The following is a 19,205-nucleotide window of genomic DNA, read 5'->3' as shown; positions in this document are numbered from 1 at the left end:
CGCTCAAATGTAATCTGTACTCTCCCTGATTATTTCAATGACTTTATCAATGAACTTTATTGCCTACATTACAATTCTACGAGCAACACTTAAACTTTATCAGCAGTCCAAAATAAATTTTGGTGTAACGAGGTTTAATAACCTGCTGGTGTGAATTTAGAAGGGAAATGTAAATAAACATAGAAAGAAAAAAAGTTGAAAAGTCAATTAAAAATCGGTGATGCAATGAAGTTCTTTAATACATGAATTTTTGATGACTAGGAAAAAAAGAGGAGAACGACTATTGACGACACTAATAGTTTATGTTATTTGTACTGTTTTACTTTCTTATGATTATGATGACGCATGTAAAGAAGTGTAAAATCTGTTCAGGTATAATAAAAATTTCAAAACATAATTAACCAGAGGGATTTTATTTACATACTCATGATTGTAAATAAATTAGCTTATTAGATGAAACCGTACATTTACATCAATAGAGCTACATAAACCTTCAAATAATTACTTAAAAACAAAAAAAAAAATTACTTAAACAAGAACAAGAATCTCTTGTGAAATAACTTAAACTTTGATGATAAAAATAGAAAATGCATTTGAGTTCCCTGTTCATCAATTTGGGGTAATATCACAATAATTCACTACTTTCTAAAAAAAATTGAATAGCACACGCACAGACTTTGTCTTCTGCAACAAATAAAATGATAAATGACATGTGAGAGTGAAATGATAAACAACTAATACTCATCCATCAAAATGGATAAAAATTAACTGATGATAAACAATTGGAAATTTGAACACAACCAACAGAACCTTCCAAAGATTTTCCTTATAATCAAGCAATTAATGAAATCAAGGTTTCTCCACAAAATATTTGATGACACATTTATCATCTGAGCAGAGACTAGAGACAAAAGAAAAACAGTTGAATCCAAACAATTCTAGCAGACATTACTTCATATAGATAAGATAAAGAACAGTCTACGATCATTCTGTTCTACTGAGCAGCTACAGCACAGTATTTTCACACACTCAAATTTGTATACAGGCTTGCCAATTAGGAAACCGACAAATAAACACTGTGAGACAAAGTTGAACAGCAAGAACAGAAATTGGTCCAAAAACATCATCAGTCCATTGACCTAAACAACTAATGCAAAGCCATTTTAAACCTGACAAGGAAATAAAACTAGTCAGAAAAACTATCAAAGAAATGTGTGTTCAAATTAATTCAAACAATATGAAGTAAGAAAAAAAGTCAAGAGAGAAAATCAATCAACAACTGAAATGTTTCACCAAAGTTGCACACTCCAGAAAAGCCGCATCCAGACAATGAGGTTTTGGAATTATTATACATATATGAAAGCAGAGGGAAAATGAAATGGTAACACTTCACATATCACGCAATTAATAAGAGAACCAAATTGGAAAAGAACATGAAACTCTAAGGAAATAATCAACATAAAAGAAAACAATAGACTAATAGAATTAGAACAGACTTTTTCAGTTAGACAGGTCTTTCATAGAGAGATGTGCGAATACATCTATGAAGACCTATTGACAACCACATAAAAGATATAAAACTTGGATCATTCAACTTCCTGAATGTAGCTGAAAGCATAGATTTGCTTGGCAATTACAAATTCATTATGATTAATGATACCGAAATGACATGAAAGGTGAACTTCATTAGATAAACATCACAGAATGAACAAGTATGACTTTGAAAAATAATTTTGTTAAGCAGTCATGAAAACATTCTGCAATTTATCTCAAGATAACATGAAGATGAATGCTTATGTTATTCTGTGAAAATATTTACAGCACATTTAACTAAATGTCTATTCTTGGGCGGTACTGAAGCTTCAAAGGTGGGTCTCGAAACCTCCATCTCGTTACATACACAAATTTAAGTGTATGATCTTTTCCAAGTAATTCGTCGTTGCATAAAATATCAATCTGAAAAATAAAATTAAAAGGACAAGATAAAATGGTTTTGATAATTTTGGAAGACTTCAATAGAGTTTTTTTTTACAAAAATGTTATACTTACATCTCTATACTTTTCAATGCCATCCAGAACTTTCTTTGCAATAAACTTTTTCAAGTGAGTTATGGTTGCATGTGATGAAACTCGAACAAATCTTCGTTTTAAAGTCTTCAAATTACTTGCAGCACATTCAAGCCCAATGTTAACCTGAAATTGAAAACATTCACAATAAAAGTTATAATAATAATAATGACAATAATGGAAATTCAAACCACAAACGCTGTAATATACGGGGGTTGTAAAAAATTGAGTTTTGAAATTGAAAACAGCAAATATTAAATTTCTTATCTGACAAGGCCATATTTCCATAACATTTTCAATGTCAAAAATCTTTTTTAATGACCCATTCTACATAGAACAGGATTGACCATACCTGTTCATCCATGCGATGATAGTCACACTCAGGAACACCATTAGCAGATGGTTTTTCTGTCTCAGCTTCAGAGCCCAAGTTCGGTATATCTTTGGGATAGGGCAAATCTCTGAGGCGATAAAACTCTTTTTCCCGTTTGATTTCATCTGAAATAACACGTTGGAACCCACATCAAACAAAAAATTTTGCACACAGGACAGCGAACTTTAAAAGCAATTTTTGGGTACCGAGAAGCTTCCATCACCAACACGAAAACCCAATACTCATTAGATTTTAAGTAAAGCAAAGGCACATAGAGTGCGTCCGAATTCTCCAATGTGTCAACACTTCTTGACACAAGTTGTGTTGAGGAGTGAAGCGGAGTAGTGTTGAGTGAGCTGTGATTGGTCGGATTGGCCGCTCAAGCTACTCCGCCCCACTCCTTGACACAACTTGTGTCGAGAAGTGTCGACACATTGAAGAATTCGGACACACTCATAGGGGTTTTTACACCACTAACACCATCAGTATGTTATTTGCAACTAGTGCTGTAGTATGTAATCCATTAGATAGAATTCGATTAGGTTATAGGGGTTAGTAATTCCCTTTGAATTTTTTCACAAGATACTTACTTTCTTGAAATCCAGGGACAAGCTTGTATACAATATCCTGCATGGTTCGATCGAAACTGATGTATTGAAGAGGGTGTGATTGATGAATGACAATGGTACATGTTGGGCAAGTATTGTTTTCTTCTAAATGTTTGACAAGGCAGCTTTTGCAAACTTGATGAACATAGAACAAGGAAAAAATAGCAGTCAGAGTGGTATTAAGATTGATTCACATTTCATTGGCTCTAAATGAAGGACCATCCACAACTCACATGTATGTAGGCATTCTGTAACTGTTGTGGCATCTACTAAGTAACCCCGGCAAATTTTGCAAGTGATATGGCTATTTAAAGTCTTAAGTTTTATTCTTCTTTCCATTGAAGTCATCTCTAAAACAAAAAGCACGATTCATAAAACAATTATATTAAAATGATCGAGAGACAAAACGATAATAAAGGGAAAATTCTAGCATAAAAGAAGCAATGACAGAAGCAGCAAATAACTTTATTTTACCTTTGACTGACATGATAGAAAGTGGTACAAGTTGAGGTTAGACACATCTCTGACAAGTAACACAAGACCTGCGTTGGCTCATTTAATATTAAAAGTATTGCAGGTAAGTTCAAATTAGATTTTAACATTTTCCTAAACTGAGTTATACATAATACAGAAGTATCTCATGTGAAGATAAAACTTTTGCATGTTACGAAGAACAAAGGGCCGCTACGAGATCCGTTGCACTTATTGCGGTTAAATAATAATTCACAGAACGAAAAATTAGAGTGTCTAACATCTCAAGAGTATTAATTAAATAATTAAAAAGCGGCTACACTCTCGCACGGCTAAGAATGAGAATTTATAGGCAAAATAAGTTTTTAAACTTGTGATTTCCACTTCAATCGATATCGCTCGGCAGTCCAGCTTTGGTATGTTTGCAAGCAGTTCCTTCTTGAGCATATGAAAAACTCTAGTTACCTTCTGAATGATGAGGCTTGTCAATCTGGCCTGGTTCTCCGGAATTACAAGAATATATTGACGAAATCCATACATATAAACAAAAAAGTTTTGACAGACCACAACATGCAGTCGTCCAGTCAGCCGCTGCTGCTGACGATGTTGTATAAAAAACTTTCACCGAGAGAGGGCGCTAAAGCTGGCAACTAGTAAAACACAAAGGAGAAATGGATTTCCATGAATTGTTGTTAAAAAAGTGAAATGAAACTTGTTATGATGTGCGTTGTAATGGACACTTTGTCCTTTGTCCATGAGTTGTCTATGTACAGCACTGAAAATGTATGACTTAAAATTTAAATGTTCTAGAAAAGTTCTCCCCTCTTGTCCGGCTTGTATTTGCAGGAAACACTATTTGCACATTGTTTTCGTGTGCTGTAAATAGTATCATGTAATAACAACAACGACAACAACAACTCTTTCGCTCATGTCACCACAGCAAGAAAAACCAAGTTTGAATCGAATTATTTCTGTCAAGAAACCATCGTCACTTATCATTCATACTTCGTTTAGTTTTGCCGTAAAGTAAATGCTCCTTTGTGACGTAAATACAGCTTGTATCGATTGCCTTCAGAAGTCTGTCATTGTTTAAGTGTCATCTCATTGATTTGCATCCAAATGACTTAAAAAAATAATAGGTACTATTTCAGTCTAGCTTATTGCATTTAGACTCTTTAGTTTGTATTCTTCTGTCATAAAACCACTTGGTTAAATGTTTCAGTTATGGCGGTTGGACTAATTGCACTGAACATTAATTTTTTTTTTAAACATTTCTAGATCCTTCACATATATTTTCTACCCACTAAAATGAAAATGGCCAATGAGGTCAATTCTCCTGCAGCCAATGTAACCCGTGCCAATGAAGAGGATTCTACCACTAACAGATTGGTCCCTGCGGCAAATGCTCACTTTGGCAGTCAGCAGGGAAATAGTCAGAGAACATCTGGCATTCATAGAAATGATTGGGAGATGCTAAGTTTAGATGTCTCAATGAGGCAGGTGAATGTTTCTGGAGAGGGGCCAAGTCAGTCTTCTCTATATTGTCAGTCAGGTATGTTTTTGTCGTTTTTCTTGCTGTTTGTTAGTTAAAACACATGTATCAACATGGAAACAAAATTACTTTATTTGCGTCCACTGTTTACAAGATGCTGCAAATGATTTTGGAGTAAAATTTCCTCCTAACTATAACTGGCAAGCCACTAAAACTTCAGTGAAAGAGAGATTCTCTTTCATGTTTAACAATGAAATTTTGGCTGATGTCCATTTTATTGTTGGACGTGGGGAAGCACAAGAAAGGATTCCTGCACACAAGTTTGTTTTGTCAGTTGGGAGTGCAGTCTTTGATGCCATGTTCAATGGAACACTTGCAACTAAAGGAGATGAAATAGACTTGCCAGACATTGAACCAGCCGCCTTTTTGTCACTGCTGAGGTAGGTTGTGCAGCTCCGCTCTTGTGTTACTTTAATCAATTTCCTCAAATATTGTATTTATCTATCTATCAACATTTCTCTTCAGATTTCTTTACTCTGATGAAGTACAAATAGGTCCTGAAACAGTAATGACAACATTGTATACTGCCAAAAAATATGTTGTCCCTGCTTTGGAGAAGGCATGTGTTGATTTTCTTGAAAGAAATTTATGCAGTGAAAATGCATTTCTTCTTCTCACACAGGTGTGACTAAAGTTTGATTATAAAAGCAGAGAGTCAATTCTTGGTCATTAACTCTTTCTTTAATTTTACTCTTAAATTATCATTGTTCCCGTTTCTTTTCATCTAGGCAAGATTGTTTGATGAACCTCAGCTTGCAAATCTTTGTCTTGACAACATTGATAAAAATACTAATGAGGCATTCTCAGCAGATGGATTTCCTGATGTAGATCTCTCAACTCTCACTGCTGTGCTTGAAAGAGACACTTTAAGGATAAAGGAGTCAAAGTTATTTCAAGCTATCCAGAGGTATGTTTATTGGCCCTCTGTCATGAAAGCAATCCTTTCCTGTAATAAGGTAAAAAAGTTATCTAAGTAGGATTTCCCTGATGGTCTTTTGTAACTTTGAAGGTGGGCTGAGGCAGAATGCCTCCGACGTCACATACCAGTAACAGGGGAAAATCAGAGAGCAGCCCTAGGTTCTGCACTCTCTCTTGTGAGGTTTCCACTCATGACTGTCGAAGAATTTGCATCTGGTCCTGCTCAATCGGGAATTCTGACAGATCGTGAAACCGTTCAACTTTTTCTCTACTTTACTGTGAACCCTAAGCCATCTGTTGGGTTTTTGGATGTTCCACGCTCCTGCATGTCCGGGAAAGAGTTAACTGTTACACGCTTTGCTCAGGTTGAAAGTCGTTGGGGATATAGTGGTGCAAGCGATAGAATTAGGTATGTGTTGGATCCATCTCTCTACTATCTATCTATCTACCTCTGATTTTTTAATCCATCTATCAAACATGTTCTCCATTGTAGATTTATGACGGATAGAAGGATCTTTATTGCTGGCTTTGGACTCTATGGATCAATTCATGGACCTGCAGAATATGATGTTTCTCTTCAACTGATCCAGAATACTTCAAATTGTGTTCTTGGTTCAAATCACACCACCTTCTCATGTGACGGAACAAATTATACATTCAGAGTAATGTTCAAAAATGCCATTGAAATTCAACCAAATGTCAGTTACACTGCTTCTGCAACAATTAAGGTAATACCACTTAAATATAAATGTGTTACATCATACCTACCTAGTTACTTTCTTGTGTACTTTAAAATCAATATCTGTAAATGTTTCATTTCATCAGGGCCCTGATTCTCACTATGGTACCAAAGGACAGCGCAAGGTTACAGTGGACTGCCATGGAGATGGCAAAGTTACCTTTCAATTTCAGTATGCTGCTGGAAATAATAATGGGACTTCTGTTGAAGATGGACAGATACCTGAAATCATATTTTACACATGATCAATCTAAATATTATCATCTTCCCAGATACAACCATAATATTTTTAGTTTAAAAAATAATGCCTGTACATAAGTAGTTATTGGAGTTGATCTCATTTAATCTTACACCTTTCCTTATCAATAAGGGTTTCAAAATTGAAATGTCTACAGTCAAAATCAGTAGGTAAAGTTATGCTTTAAACACGGTCAGAAGATGTTATTTTAGTTTGAACTAGGCACCTTTTCTAGAACGTGCACTGCTAAAGGCAGTTGCGCCTTTGGGAAAACTCACTAAATGTACTTTTTAGATGAATTGTAAGAATACTTGATTAAGAAAGGTCTAAGGAATGGTCTCTCGCTGTTAGATAAATCATGTGATATATGAACTTTTACTCTATCCCTTTAAGGTAGTGTTTGTTTGACTGATTAGAAGTAATTAGGAAAAAGGTGTATTATATTATTTCTGTCATGAGAGTTTAGTGATAACCTACAATAAATCGCATAAAATGACTTTTTCAAGTCTTTTTTGTCCTCTACCCACTTCACAAAAAGTTACTGAGATTCTGAGCAATAGTAAAAAAAATCCCCCCCCTCCCTAAAAAAAAACAGCTTTCCTTGGCTTAGTGCTAGTTACTCAACTGTACTTTTTTTTCGACTCTATGTGGTTAATCTCGCCATCTCGCGATTCCCCTTCCTTTGCTGTTTCAACTTCCCCGCGGTTTTACTGCTCCCACCTTGCCCCTCCACTCACTTGACAAGACACGATTACCAACCAACGGTATTGTGGTACACCATTCCTGTTTTCTTTGCAATCAAGGAATAAAACAGATAAACTCTGTTTTCTATTGCAGTATTTTTCAAGAGTTTTTCGTTTTAAAATCTAATAACAGTTTCAATTTCTAAAATTGGACTGTATCACGGATAAATTCAAGATTTGGATTGTTGGTAACGTGCTCGAGGAAATCATCTTTTGCTGTTGATTTGTTTTTCCTTTCTAGTTTCTCATTCGCTCCCTTCCGGTCGAAAACCAGCAACATGGTAGGTTCTCTCTCTCCAGTCATATTTCATCCGTCTGTTTTTCATCAATCGTTCACATTTATTTGAAGTCCAAATGGTTTGCTTTATCCTTACATTCTCCCATACCCGATATACTTACGATATGTGTGCTATACTTGTTCCTGATCTTGTGTGGCACCGCGCCTGCGGGTACACATCATACCCTCATTTGAGTTCGACTTTTTGTGGAATCTATTTGACGAAACCAACTTTAAAGCTAATAACTCAGTTATATCCTATCTAATTTCACCCTGTCAAAACTTCTTACATGCGAAAGTGAACAATTACGAAAGTCATGTCACGCCTACTAGGTTATGTATACGGTAGTTTTGTTGTTGATACACGGTGCTAGCGTAGCGTACTTCAGGCATTTCCCAGTCAAGTATTTTATGTTCCGAGCCTCATCGTCTCCTTGTGGACTTCCAGCCTTTAACGATTCCTTGCCTTTGTTTTTTTCATTTTCGGCGTTTTTGTTGCTGCACCCGGCAGGTGCATTAACCTATCAGTAATGAGCTGAAATGATGTGTTATTTTGTTCTGTAGGGTCGCGTCAGGACCAAGACCATCAAAAAGGCCTCTAGGGTCATCATTGAAAAGTATTACACACGGTTGACCCTTGACTTTGACACCAACAAGAGGATATGCGAGGAGATTGCTATCATTCCCAGCAAGCCCCTACGCAACAAGATCGCTGGGTAAGTTGCTGTACTATTTGTGTCATGAATTCATTGCGTGTTTTGCTGTACTAACTTGATTGTCTTTGTTTCCAGCTTTGTCACACATCTTATGAAGAGGTTGAGACATAGCCAGGTCCGTGGTATTTCTATCAAGCTTCAGGAAGAGGAGAGAGAGAGACGCGACAACTATGTTCCCGAAGTCTCTGCTCTTGAGCACGACATCATTGAGGTTGATCCTGAAACCAAGGAAATGTTGAAAGTTCTGGTAAGTTCATTCTAGGAAGTACTTGTTATTTTTAGTACTTGATTATGTATAATTGTACCGACTCACTTTGTTCTAATCTTGGCTCAGTCCAATGCATTTAAGTTTATGGCCATGTATAGTTTTAACTTTGTTCTGATGTGTCATACTGATCCCATGAATTCCTAGTTGTGTTTGGGCAGAGCACAGTTCATCCTATACTCTTTTCACTTGGTTTCAGAACTGGCTCTTTATCAATTTCTGCTCTATTAATTGATGGGTATTAGGGATTCATGTGAAGTGCTTTGATATGGTTTATTTAACTGTCAACCTTAGTTTTTTCTCATTTTAAATTTTATTAATGAATTCTGGTCAAAGTTCTTACATTTTAATTATCTACTCATGTGTGTGGATTAGGCTCATGTTTATTTTCCTCGACTAAGTGGTATCTTCTCTTGTCATCAGGAATTCAACAACATCACTGGTCTTCAACTCACTCAGCCTGCTTCTCAGCCCTATGGACGTCGTAACTAAGTTGTTTTTCATATCTATGATTAAAAAGGTTCTATGAGCCCGAAATTGTTTTTCCTTCACCCATCCCGTACATCCAAATATTACCCAACACAATCACATTTGAGTGTTTTACATCTTCATAAGACACCGGCATATTTTCTTGCATGGTTTTAATGATTCTAAGGATATGAATCTGTTAAAATTGCTCAATTACTTTGAACTTTACTTGTCAGACAAAGATGCACCGGTCATCTGTACATGGTTCTGGCCTGATGCATCCGCGACGATGGTCGACACGCTGTAAGATTGTGTCCCCTTTTACATCAGAACGGCTCCGGGAATTTTGAGAATCTGGTCTCAGATAATCAGACTGATCACAATATAGCACGGGTACGTGTCGTTAGACGTACGGGTGGCAGAAATTGCGAATATACCCAGAGACGTGGAGCGTAGGAATACGAGGCTCACGGTGTGATCGGAAGGGAGCAAGTGAGAAGGGGACTACATTTCATATGGATCATTTCTGCTGGTATCTACTCAAGTTTGTGAAGCTTAATTCTAGCTTTTAATATGCTTCAGGGATTTTCCAGTACCTAGCCAATTCTTAGAACTTGACGATCTCTCTCTTCACTGAAAACTATCAGTCGGAATAATGGAATGTCCTCACTTAAAAGAAAATGTTCGACTTGAAAATGCCCCCGTCGTCGCCGAAACAGACGTCGCCAAAGAGTGGCATTGCTCTGGTAAGATTTAGTAAAATGAACGAAAAACTTTTCCAATGCATATGCGGTTTGCTGTTTATGCGAAAAACTATTGAAACCTCGTTGAATGCTGCAATGAGTCCGTTTTGTCAATCAAACGCAGTCTTTCAAAGTGCGTGTCTTAAGCTTGAAATCGCTTGGATGAGAGCCTGTAAATCATTGTCTAGGCATTTCTGTTGCGTTATTACATATTACATTCAATATGATTCGACCTCTCTGCAACTTCGGAAGTTTAAAGTAAACTCAATGCTTCTGATTAATCCCGAGTAGTATTATTTGACATAAGGATAGCAAGATAGCTTTCGTACCAAGCTTCCTCCGACTCCATTGCTGGACTCCGGCCTCTTGACATTAATTTATACAAATTTTAAATAAAGTGTAAAGTTTTACAGTCTTTCGAACCTAACTCTTACTTCAAAATAACACCTGAAATGAGTTTTGCCGATGTGTTATTTACGAAAACAGAATTTATCTTTCATTACAGTTGAAGCTACCTGGTGAATCCTTGTCAGTGCTTCTCGTTATCATCATCGCATTCGAGTTTATTTACAGGAGTTTTGTAAACAAACTTTTAGAAGATGTCCCTATCACATCAATTAAATTTTAGTTATGTTTACGTTAGCCGTAAACAGACAATTCTCAATGCCGGACGTCATTGTAATTAAGTTTTTTTTGTGTGTGTTTTTCCATCTTGGACCAGGGGATCCCAAATGTCATTAGTTAACCTTCTAGGCAGTCATAATTCTTTCAAAGCAGTTGTCAAAGTGGCATTGGTTAGCTTTCAATTTGTGAATTAGTATATCAGGCATTACTATTGAGAAAACAAGATATATCATATTTTCTTTCTACTTCTTTCCAGAATGCCAGAGTGCTCAGAACACTTGGCTATGTCTTCACTGTGGAGTAGTTGGTTGCGGCAGATATGTGAATGGTCATGCCAAGCAACATGCTCATGAGAATATTAATCACAATGTATGTATGGATAGTGAGAGCTATGCAGTTTACTGGTGAGTTTTCTTCCCCCTCCCCCTCTTTTTTTATCTTATCCAGCAGTTTTTTTTTACACATACGATGGGGCCAGCAGACGGTACAAGCTATTAATTTATATTTTTCTTCTTGTAGCTATATGTGTGATGAATTTGTCCTGAATGATACTCCTGAAAACCATATCGATCAAATGCGAAATGTTCTCATTAGACATCCAACCAAAGGTGAAGATGACCCTGTTCTAAGAGATAGAAGTGTTAATGATGAGAATGGTGAAGTGTCAAGCATTTCAAATGAAAAAGACTCTGCAAGTGTCAATGGGGAGAGTGACAAGCAGAGTGGTAGACTGAGCAGACATAGTCACCTTAGTGAACAAGAACGTAAAGATGAGCCTGGTGTCCGTCAGTTGAGACCTCGAAGAAAGAGGTATTTTGCATTGGCCTTTACTTACCATGAAGTGGTTTCATTGTATTTTATCTCTTCTGATTATGTTGTTATGTTTTTAGATCACACTCAGCGGACAGCAGTAGCGTAGAGAATCATGGCAACTACGGTAAACGACGAAGAAATGGGATGGTTACCAGAACCCTGAGCAAAACCAAACAAGAGAAGAAAGTTGTTGGTTTGCGGAACCTGGGAAATACTTGTTTTATGAATGCTGTGTTGCAGTCTCTGAGGTGTGATATTGTTCCATTAATTTTTCTTTTTTCTATTCTTTCTCTTCCTTTTTCATTTTAACTTTGCTCATTTTTTCTCAAAGTATTATGTTTAAATTGTTTCAAATTTTAATTATTTTTTTAAATGTTTTTAGCAACATTGGTGTTTTCTATCGATATTTTAAACACTTACCTGCCCTTGAGATTAATGCAAAGTCTGGCCGTGGAATTGAACAATCTCGGAAGCTCACAGAGGTGTCAGATGCCTTGATGGCAGAAGAACTCCGTAAAATTCTGATCAACCTCAATCAAGGTGGAAAGAGTGCAATTTCACCAGAATCCTTGTTTCATGTTATTTGGAAAATAGTCCCTCGTTTCAGGTATTTTTATCATCTTTCCTGTCTCTTTATTTTTGAAGCTAGTTTCTAATTTTAATGCTTGTTACAGAGGTTATCAGCAACAGGATGCACATGAATTTCTCAGATACATGCTGGACCGTTTGCACCTAGAACTGTTGCATCTACTTCCTGATGGTTCTTTACGAGAAAACTCCTATCTTAACATTGGTCCAAAGAGTCGCACGTCAATTGTCACATCAGTCTTTGGTGGCACTCTACAGAGTGAAGTCAGTACGCTTGCTTTATCTTGCCTTTGGGTTCATTGTGAAAGTCATTCTTATAATACTATTGTTTCAGGTGAGGTGTCTGAACTGTAGTGTCGAATCCAAGAAGCATGACCCTTTCCTTGACTTATCTTTGGACATACCTGAAAAATTTCAGTATTTGAAAAAGTCGTCCAAGGATAATGCAGATGAGCCCACTACACCTTGTGATATTTCTGGTATACATTCCCAGTGATTATATTTTACCAATGTAATGATTGATAATTTTCTCCACACCCTAACAATTTTTTTCCACTTTTTTTCATTTTATTAGATTGTTTGACCAGTTTTGTTGAAGTGGAGGAATTGGCTGAAACAGAGCTGTACTACTGTAACAATTGCAAAAGCAAACAGCGTTCAACCAAACGATTTTGGATTCGAAGACTGCCTAATGTGAGTCTGGAGAAATCGGTCATTAGTCTAGCTTTCATTTATAGGAGTTTCTGATTGTTTTGTTTATTGGGTTTGTTTAGGTTTTATGTTTACATCTCAAAAGATTCCGTTGGAATAACTGTTTCCGGCAAAAGATTGATACAAGTATTATGTTTCCTGTAACTGCATTGGACATGTCTCAGTATGTTCTGAGCAGCCCTCATGAAACACGACGGTCTGGATCTGGCAGCACACTCTATGACCTTGCAGCTGTTATTGTACATCATGGATCGGGGTAAAATTTCTCTTATCATTCAAAATATGATTTCTATCGAGATTCTGCTGAAAATGTAGCACTATCTCAATTAGGTCCTTTTTAAATAACATTTTCTACTTTATTATTTCAGTACTGGTTCTGGCCATTACACTGCTTTTGCCATAAATGATGGTAAGTCATCTTTCATTTTTTATGTATCACAATTTATTTTGTCCATTGTTTATTCCTTTTCACTTTTATTCCATAGGAGGTCAATGGTTTCACTTCAATGATAGTAGTGTCCGTCAAACTGAAATTGAAACAGTTGCCAAGTGTAAGCCCTACATCATGTTCTATATACGAAGAGAGTTTAGGCTTCCTCAGCTGCAAGCTTGAATGGCTTGCTTTTGATAAGTTTTGCAGTGCCTAGTCAGCCCAATCCCAACACGTTCACACACTGCTCAAGTTTGATTGATTTTTCCTTAATTTTAAGTCTTCTGTACAATGAATTTTTCCCTCTCTCTTTTTGTAGACTATGAACTTAATCATTAACTTTTTATGTTTTTTTGTTGTTTTTTTAAACTTTAATCTCTCATTTTGCTTGAGCAGTGGTACTTTGTACATGACTGAGAACGTGAGGAGAAGGGGAGGGCAGGAATGGTATGTGAGCACAAAAATATTTATCAGTTTCAGCTGGTATTATATCTAATGTGAGTACATATTGTCTTCTATGTATGTAAGCATTCACTATACTAAAATGAGTGATTATTATGTAGAGTTTACCTTTTACTCTTCTATAAATGTTTGTAATTTATGAAGTTTAAATTTTTATGTTCTGAAATTGTACAATTTATTACCAAAATTTGTGAGATTTTTTAAATGAATGTCAGTATTTTAAACTGAGGTATAGATTAATTGTATCTAAGAAAGTAAGCTCTCTCATGGACTCTCTAATGGATTCCAAAATCTTTACTTTTGAAGTATTGCATGGTTAATTAGGCAGTCAAATGGTAAATGAATTATGATAGAGGTACCCAATGACCCAATGTGTCTAACAGTTCTCTTATTAGTTGCCTGAACTGTGCTAGAGTTTGTCCTGAGCCAGCTAGGTAGGTAGGTGATGGTTTTCTGTCCCCTAGAATTTAAGGTCACTAATGGTGGCAACTGTGATCAAGTGGTGCAGGCAAGCTTTTCCATTTCTAATGTGTGAATGTATCAAGAAGTCTGGCTCACTCTTAATAACATTATATTAAAACATTAATCATTGTACATGTTCAAGTATTTTATGTTAAATCTTTCACTGCCATGGAATGGTTGGTTTTCCATGTAGATACATTGCCAATAAGAGAAAAAGAAAAAAAAGTAAAAAAAAACTTTGCAATGACCTTTTAGATGGAATGGAATATCCTTGCCTTAGGAACATTATGCAAGTCCATGGATGTTAAATTTAATATGGACGGTGAAGAAAGAAGCAATTGCTTTATTCACATGAAAGCTTCACAGCATTGCTCACTCATTTCTAACTGTGATTTGAACTTTATTGAACGGAAAGTATTGTATCTACCTATTTCAATGCAATACTTAACAAGTGTATGCATTCTGGTTTAAGATACTATTAACTGCAATTCAGATAAATATTTTGATCCTTTCTTTTTTCCTCTCTAAGAGCAGAGTTTACATATGCAATCAGAAAAGTTTATATTTCTTACCCACAGTGAATTTGGTAGAGTGCTTGCATTATTATGCATTTTACATTTTAATTGCTTGATTTCTGAGGAATATGTTTTTCCTCTTTTATGAATGGATTTTATTTTTTTATTTTTTATGTTTTGACATTTTGGATCATTTTTCACCAATCATGTATAACCTAATCATACTGTTCATTGTTCCTGTGACTCTTCCCAAGATAGAATTTGGGATGTCACCCTGCATTTTTAGGAAATGCCAAGAAAAATTGGGTACAAATAAATCTTATTTGACTCATGTCTGTCAGAGATACCCATTTACTCTCAGGTCTGGTACTCCCACTAGTGCGGATTTCGTCTCTTGGTTTATTTGCTGAATGTTTTCAACTAACGTCATAGCTACAAACTTTTGAACTGCAAATGAAGGACTGATTTTTTTTTATTCCTTATTCTATTATACTTTAAAACTTACCGTAGTTTCCTGTATTATAATGGCCAAGTTTTTTTTTCCTCGAGAGAAGCACAGGTCTCAGCATGGCCCATTATTATTTACTTAATTTGAGGAAAGACTAGTTATGTGATAGAACATATTTTTTTTAGGACATGGTGTGTAGTATTTATTATGAATTCCCTGTCAACTTTACCTTCTTCTTTGTAAAAGAAAGTGAATAATGTGATTGCAATGCAATTAATTTGACTTGTATGTAACTTCTGTGTATATTGCATGGTGAATAAATCCTATGCATAAAGAACATTTAGTGTTTTGCCTTGCCCTACAGGCCTCCTCCGGAGCCTCTCAGTCTCAGGCGAAAAGTGTCTCTCGTGCTACCCACCATGCCGCACGCAGGCTGGTTGCCTATCCGCGTGGTCATTGGCGATAGGCAAGCTCGCGCGTCGCGCGGCTGACAATATTCTGATTTCAAAGGGCGAGTTTCCGTTTGGAGACTCTTGTGATTGCCGTACGCTGCTGCGCTCTAGCGTTCGTCCGTGGCGCCCGGTTGTGTTGTGGCCGGGCCGAGTACCCTTCTGCCAGATCGCAGCGCAGCCGCCTCGGCGCCAAGCCGGCTGGCTGGCTGGCCTGGCTGCTTGGGCCGTCGCTGCCGCCGCGCGAAGGGAAGGCGAGGATCACTCGACGGCCAGAGTCGTTCGTGTTTGGTCCAGCTGGTCGCTCTCGCTCTCTGCAATACTGCCACCATCGTCTCGGGAAATCTCCCGACATCCTGGGCAAGTGGCTGCGCGTGAATGTTGCCTAAAGGAAACACAACCTGAAGCACCCCGCGACCGGGCCACCGTCGTGCCCCCAGCCAGCGTACAACATATTTATCCAGGTCGACAAAACAGGCCGTGTGCGGGCCGCTGGGTCAGAATGCTGCACCGAACCGACTGTCCAGAACCAGTTTCCTAGCGATCGGAGCAGAAGCAAAGGATGCGGAGCTCTAGCTTGCGGTTCTTGTTGTGGCGTCGGCCGTGTCCCCTCCCCACCCCCGCGCTCTCCACCCGCACCTCCCGCACCGTGCCGCGGCGTGCACCGTTCCTTTTCCTGACGGCTTCCCAGATCCGTAGTCTGCCCCCCCCCCCCTGGGCCTGTTGACCAAAAGCAGCACACCTGAAAAGTTTCCGCCTGCAGCTTAGTGGCAAATAGACCAAGATTATAAGCCTACTGAGTTGTTCCCTACGCGACGCGGTTAAGTCGAATGTAACGGATCTCATTCTTCCTCTCGAAAAGATTTGGAAGTTAAGCATGGGTTTTCCCTGGACGTGGCCATTCTGCTTCATCATGCTCAGGATGCGTTTCAGTGCGGTCTTCAGCCACTTTAGTGGCCGCCAACAGAGCGCGCAGCGATGAACCCCTCCCGAGGCGATGCTCTCGGTAGCGCCTGTTACGCGCTGGGTAGGCCAGCCCGCCAAGCAGCCGTGTGAAGACGGCGGCCCGCCCAGCGCACCCTAGTTGCGGGAGGTGGGCTAGGGCTGGGCGGCGGCCGTTGCTCGCATGCGGAGACTCTCGTTGCAGCGGAACCTCCTATACGATAACTTGCGGCTTCTTTTGGTTTAGTTTCGTGTAAGAACTTTCGCTTGATCCAAGCCCAAGTACACTGCCTGTAAATAACATGTTGATCTTGAAGCTGCTTTGATGCGTTTGTAATTTCTTCAAAAATATAAACACCATTTTTCTTCAAACTTTTATTTTCGGCGTTTGAAGCGCTGTTTTAGTTCCTGTTTCAAGCCTGTCGCGTCGGCCGGGCTCGCAGCAGCGCCCGCTTTGCTCTGTAGCGCCGCGCCCGGCCCGCGCCCCCCGGCCCGGCACTGGGTCCGCCCGCCAAACCTATCAGGCGAGTCCTCTCAAGGCCGCACGTGGTCCAAACGTGGTCCCCCCACACCAGCAGTCTCCAGCTTACGGCCCGCCGAGTTAGTTGTGTAGGGATCCCAGTCAAAAAGAAGGCTGTAGAGACGGGGCCAGGAAATGACTTGGTCGCTGCCAGGAAGTAGAGTCTTGGCACTGCCGTCATTCTCTCTATTCTGGGTAATTAGAATGAGCAGATTGGAACAAAAGGATCCCCAGATAGCAGGGCCTGAAATTTGGCGCATTTTTGCCGCATTCGGGATTTCAACTTCGACGAGGGTTTTAACGAATGCCGTAATGTTCAACTGAACTGTTCTCACCCTCAAAATATTCGACAATTAATGAAACTAGGAAGGTGAAGGAGAAAATGCAGGGGTAAAGCCTCAACCAGGTGGCATTTCAATGTATTCAGAGACACACCTCTAGGATGAGCGACGGCTAGAGAAATTGAGATGGAAAAAACCCAATAATCTCTGGGCAGTAGTTTTTCTTTTCAGCTGACGTGCGCGGTGCACGGGTGAAACAGCGAATGAGAAACGCCTTTCTCAGGAGGCGACACTGTAGGGTAAAAAAAATGGGGAAACACGAGTACAGTTGCTGAGGGACTGCGGGGACTGCAACGTGACTACAATGCAGCCTTATGGACTTTGAACCAGTGCCACTGACAAGTGGGTAGGCATCAGCAGTCTCTTTCCTGCAGACCTCCTCTCCTAGTAATCTCTGTCGTTTCCACAGCAATTTTCCAGTCTCGAGTTATATCATCTTCCCTCCGACGCCGCTAGCATAGCGACGGCTGAAAACTGATTACGATTTTTTTTCTTTTTTTCTTCATCTAGCCGACACGAGGCCCGTGATTGTTATCTTGTCGACTCCGGCGTTGCACCAGACCAGCAGGCGGGGAGGAGGGGGGGGGATCCGTTACTTATCACTGCGGTAATAGTGATAAGGCGGGTGACCGAGCCTCCCCCCCCCCTCCCTCCTCATTCATGACCGACGTGATCAAAAAGGATACGGATAGCTGCGCCGAGAGGTGAGAGGAACTATGGAATTCAACAAAACGGATCTCTGGAGCTTCCCTTTGCTGCGACGATAACGTGCACTTCACTCAGACTTGGTCATAAAATCAGTTTTTTCAGTGTTTCTATATTTTCATTCCCTAGATCTTTTCGGTCTTTTCTGTCTTTTCTCTTCCCCGCGCGGCTATCCTCCTGTTCGGAAAGATGCTGCGGTACGGTGCGGTACCCACCATCCACCAGACCGGAAAGGCATCATTTTTAGGGAGAACCGGAACCATAGTAAAAAGGGGGGGGGGGGGGGGGGGGTGCGAGGAGCAGGCAAGCTGGAGGAGGAAAGCACGGGTGTCGACAGCATTATGGCGTGGCAATGGCACCTCCTCTTTCTCGATGTGATGGACCCATTGAGCTCCGCACGAGGGTGATGGACGACTTGTACCTGACTGAGGTACTGTAACGGTCCTCCGCAGGGTACACTCGGTACCTGCTCCACACACGTTCCCTGTGCCGGCCTATGCACGCGACGCCAAACGTATATCCTGCCCGCTGACACGTGACTGCCACGCCCGCCCCGCCGCGACACGCAACCGCACGTGTGTGTGTGTGTGTGTGTGACCTGATCACGCCATTTCAAAGACCCACTTTATTTCAGTTTTCATCTCGCTCTCCCTCTCTCTTTCACAAACTCACTCGCACTTAGACACGCGTGATATCCTCCCTCCCCACACACAGGCTGGACACGAAAGTGAAACATTTTATCCAGCTCACCATGGAGCCTGCTCTACAGCCCCAGGACGAGACTTTCAAGAGACGCTCTCTTTCCCTTCCTTCCTTCATCTCGCTCGCTCCTCCCATAGTCTTGCATCCCCTTTATCATTCACACTAAATACATCCATGATTCATTTCTGTAAACGCGTTTGCAGAGGAGGGGCAACAGCTGCGGCTCTGCAGGAGGTGGGAAGGATGCGGTCGGAGAGGCATGAGCCGCTCACAGCACCTCTCGGTGAACAAGGAGGTGCGTGGGAATATAGACGC

At 39.6% G+C, this 19,205-nt stretch overlaps 4 protein-coding genes across 8 annotated transcripts; 3 read left to right on the top strand and 1 right to left on the bottom strand.

Moving 5' to 3' along the window:
- Positions 1-394: 394 nt before the first annotated feature.
- On the bottom strand, positions 395-4,142 carry LOC113214043 (polycomb group RING finger protein 3). 2 transcript variants are annotated; one of them, XM_026433291.2, is made up of 6 exons: positions 3,985-4,142; positions 3,282-3,398; positions 3,031-3,183; positions 2,420-2,562; positions 2,050-2,193; positions 395-1,956 (listed from the first exon to the last, which is right to left on the bottom strand). In XM_026433291.2, exons 2-6 carry the CDS (start codon positions 3,394-3,396, stop codon positions 1,831-1,833), a joined length of 681 nt encoding a protein of 226 aa, XP_026289076.1. In that variant the 5' UTR covers positions 3,397-3,398; positions 3,985-4,142; the 3' UTR covers positions 395-1,830. The 2 variants fall into 2 exon arrangements, with proteins under 2 accessions (XP_026289076.1, XP_026289075.1); XM_026433290.2 differs by having other exon boundaries at positions 2,420-2,565; positions 3,985-4,140.
- A 146-nt stretch (positions 4,143-4,288) lies between these two features.
- LOC113214042 (BTB/POZ domain-containing protein 1) lies at positions 4,289-7,462 on the top strand. Of its 2 annotated transcripts, none has more exons than XM_052265326.1 (8): positions 4,289-4,545; positions 4,798-5,071; positions 5,166-5,451; positions 5,537-5,693; positions 5,800-5,978; positions 6,081-6,398; positions 6,483-6,717; positions 6,815-7,462. In XM_052265326.1, the coding sequence occupies exons 2-8, from the start codon at positions 4,828-4,830 to the stop codon at positions 6,971-6,973; spliced, it is 1,578 nt and encodes a 525-aa protein (XP_052121286.1). In that variant the 5' UTR covers positions 4,289-4,545; positions 4,798-4,827; the 3' UTR covers positions 6,974-7,462. The 2 variants fall into 2 exon arrangements, with proteins under 2 accessions (XP_052121286.1, XP_026289074.1); XM_026433289.2 differs by having other exon boundaries at positions 4,289-4,658.
- Positions 7,463-7,823: 361 nt separating this feature from the next.
- LOC113214014 (40S ribosomal protein S17) lies at positions 7,824-9,504 on the top strand. Of its 2 annotated transcripts, none has more exons than XM_026433253.2 (4): positions 7,824-7,990; positions 8,551-8,702; positions 8,778-8,949; positions 9,391-9,504. In XM_026433253.2, exons 1-4 carry the CDS (start codon positions 7,988-7,990, stop codon positions 9,457-9,459), a joined length of 396 nt encoding a protein of 131 aa, XP_026289038.1. In that variant the 5' UTR covers positions 7,824-7,987; the 3' UTR covers positions 9,460-9,504. The 2 variants fall into 2 exon arrangements, with proteins under 2 accessions (XP_026289038.1, XP_026289039.1); XM_026433254.2 differs by lacking the exon at positions 7,824-7,990 and adding an exon at positions 7,995-8,066.
- A 141-nt stretch (positions 9,505-9,645) lies between these two features.
- Positions 9,646-15,568, top strand: LOC113214013 (ubiquitin carboxyl-terminal hydrolase 3). Of its 2 annotated transcripts, none has more exons than XM_052265318.1 (11): positions 9,646-10,181; positions 11,059-11,206; positions 11,322-11,612; positions 11,693-11,863; positions 11,998-12,222; positions 12,290-12,467; positions 12,538-12,682; positions 12,778-12,896; positions 12,977-13,170; positions 13,283-13,323; positions 13,400-15,568. In XM_052265318.1, exons 1-11 carry the CDS (start codon positions 10,091-10,093, stop codon positions 13,525-13,527), a joined length of 1,731 nt encoding a protein of 576 aa, XP_052121278.1. In that variant the 5' UTR covers positions 9,646-10,090; the 3' UTR covers positions 13,528-15,568. The 2 variants fall into 2 exon arrangements, with proteins under 2 accessions (XP_052121278.1, XP_052121282.1); XM_052265322.1 differs by lacking the exon at positions 9,646-10,181 and adding an exon at positions 10,307-10,972.
- Positions 15,569-19,205: the final 3,637 nt, after the last annotated feature.

This window comes from Frankliniella occidentalis, unplaced genomic scaffold (assembly GCF_000697945.3).
Source record: "Frankliniella occidentalis isolate FOCC.00 unplaced genomic scaffold, Focc_3.1 Scaffold2, whole genome shotgun sequence".
Lineage (NCBI taxonomy): Eukaryota > Metazoa > Arthropoda > Insecta > Thysanoptera > Thripidae > Frankliniella > Frankliniella occidentalis.
The sequence above is the reverse complement of the archived record's forward strand: the minus strand, read 5'-3'. Positions and strand labels throughout refer to the sequence as shown.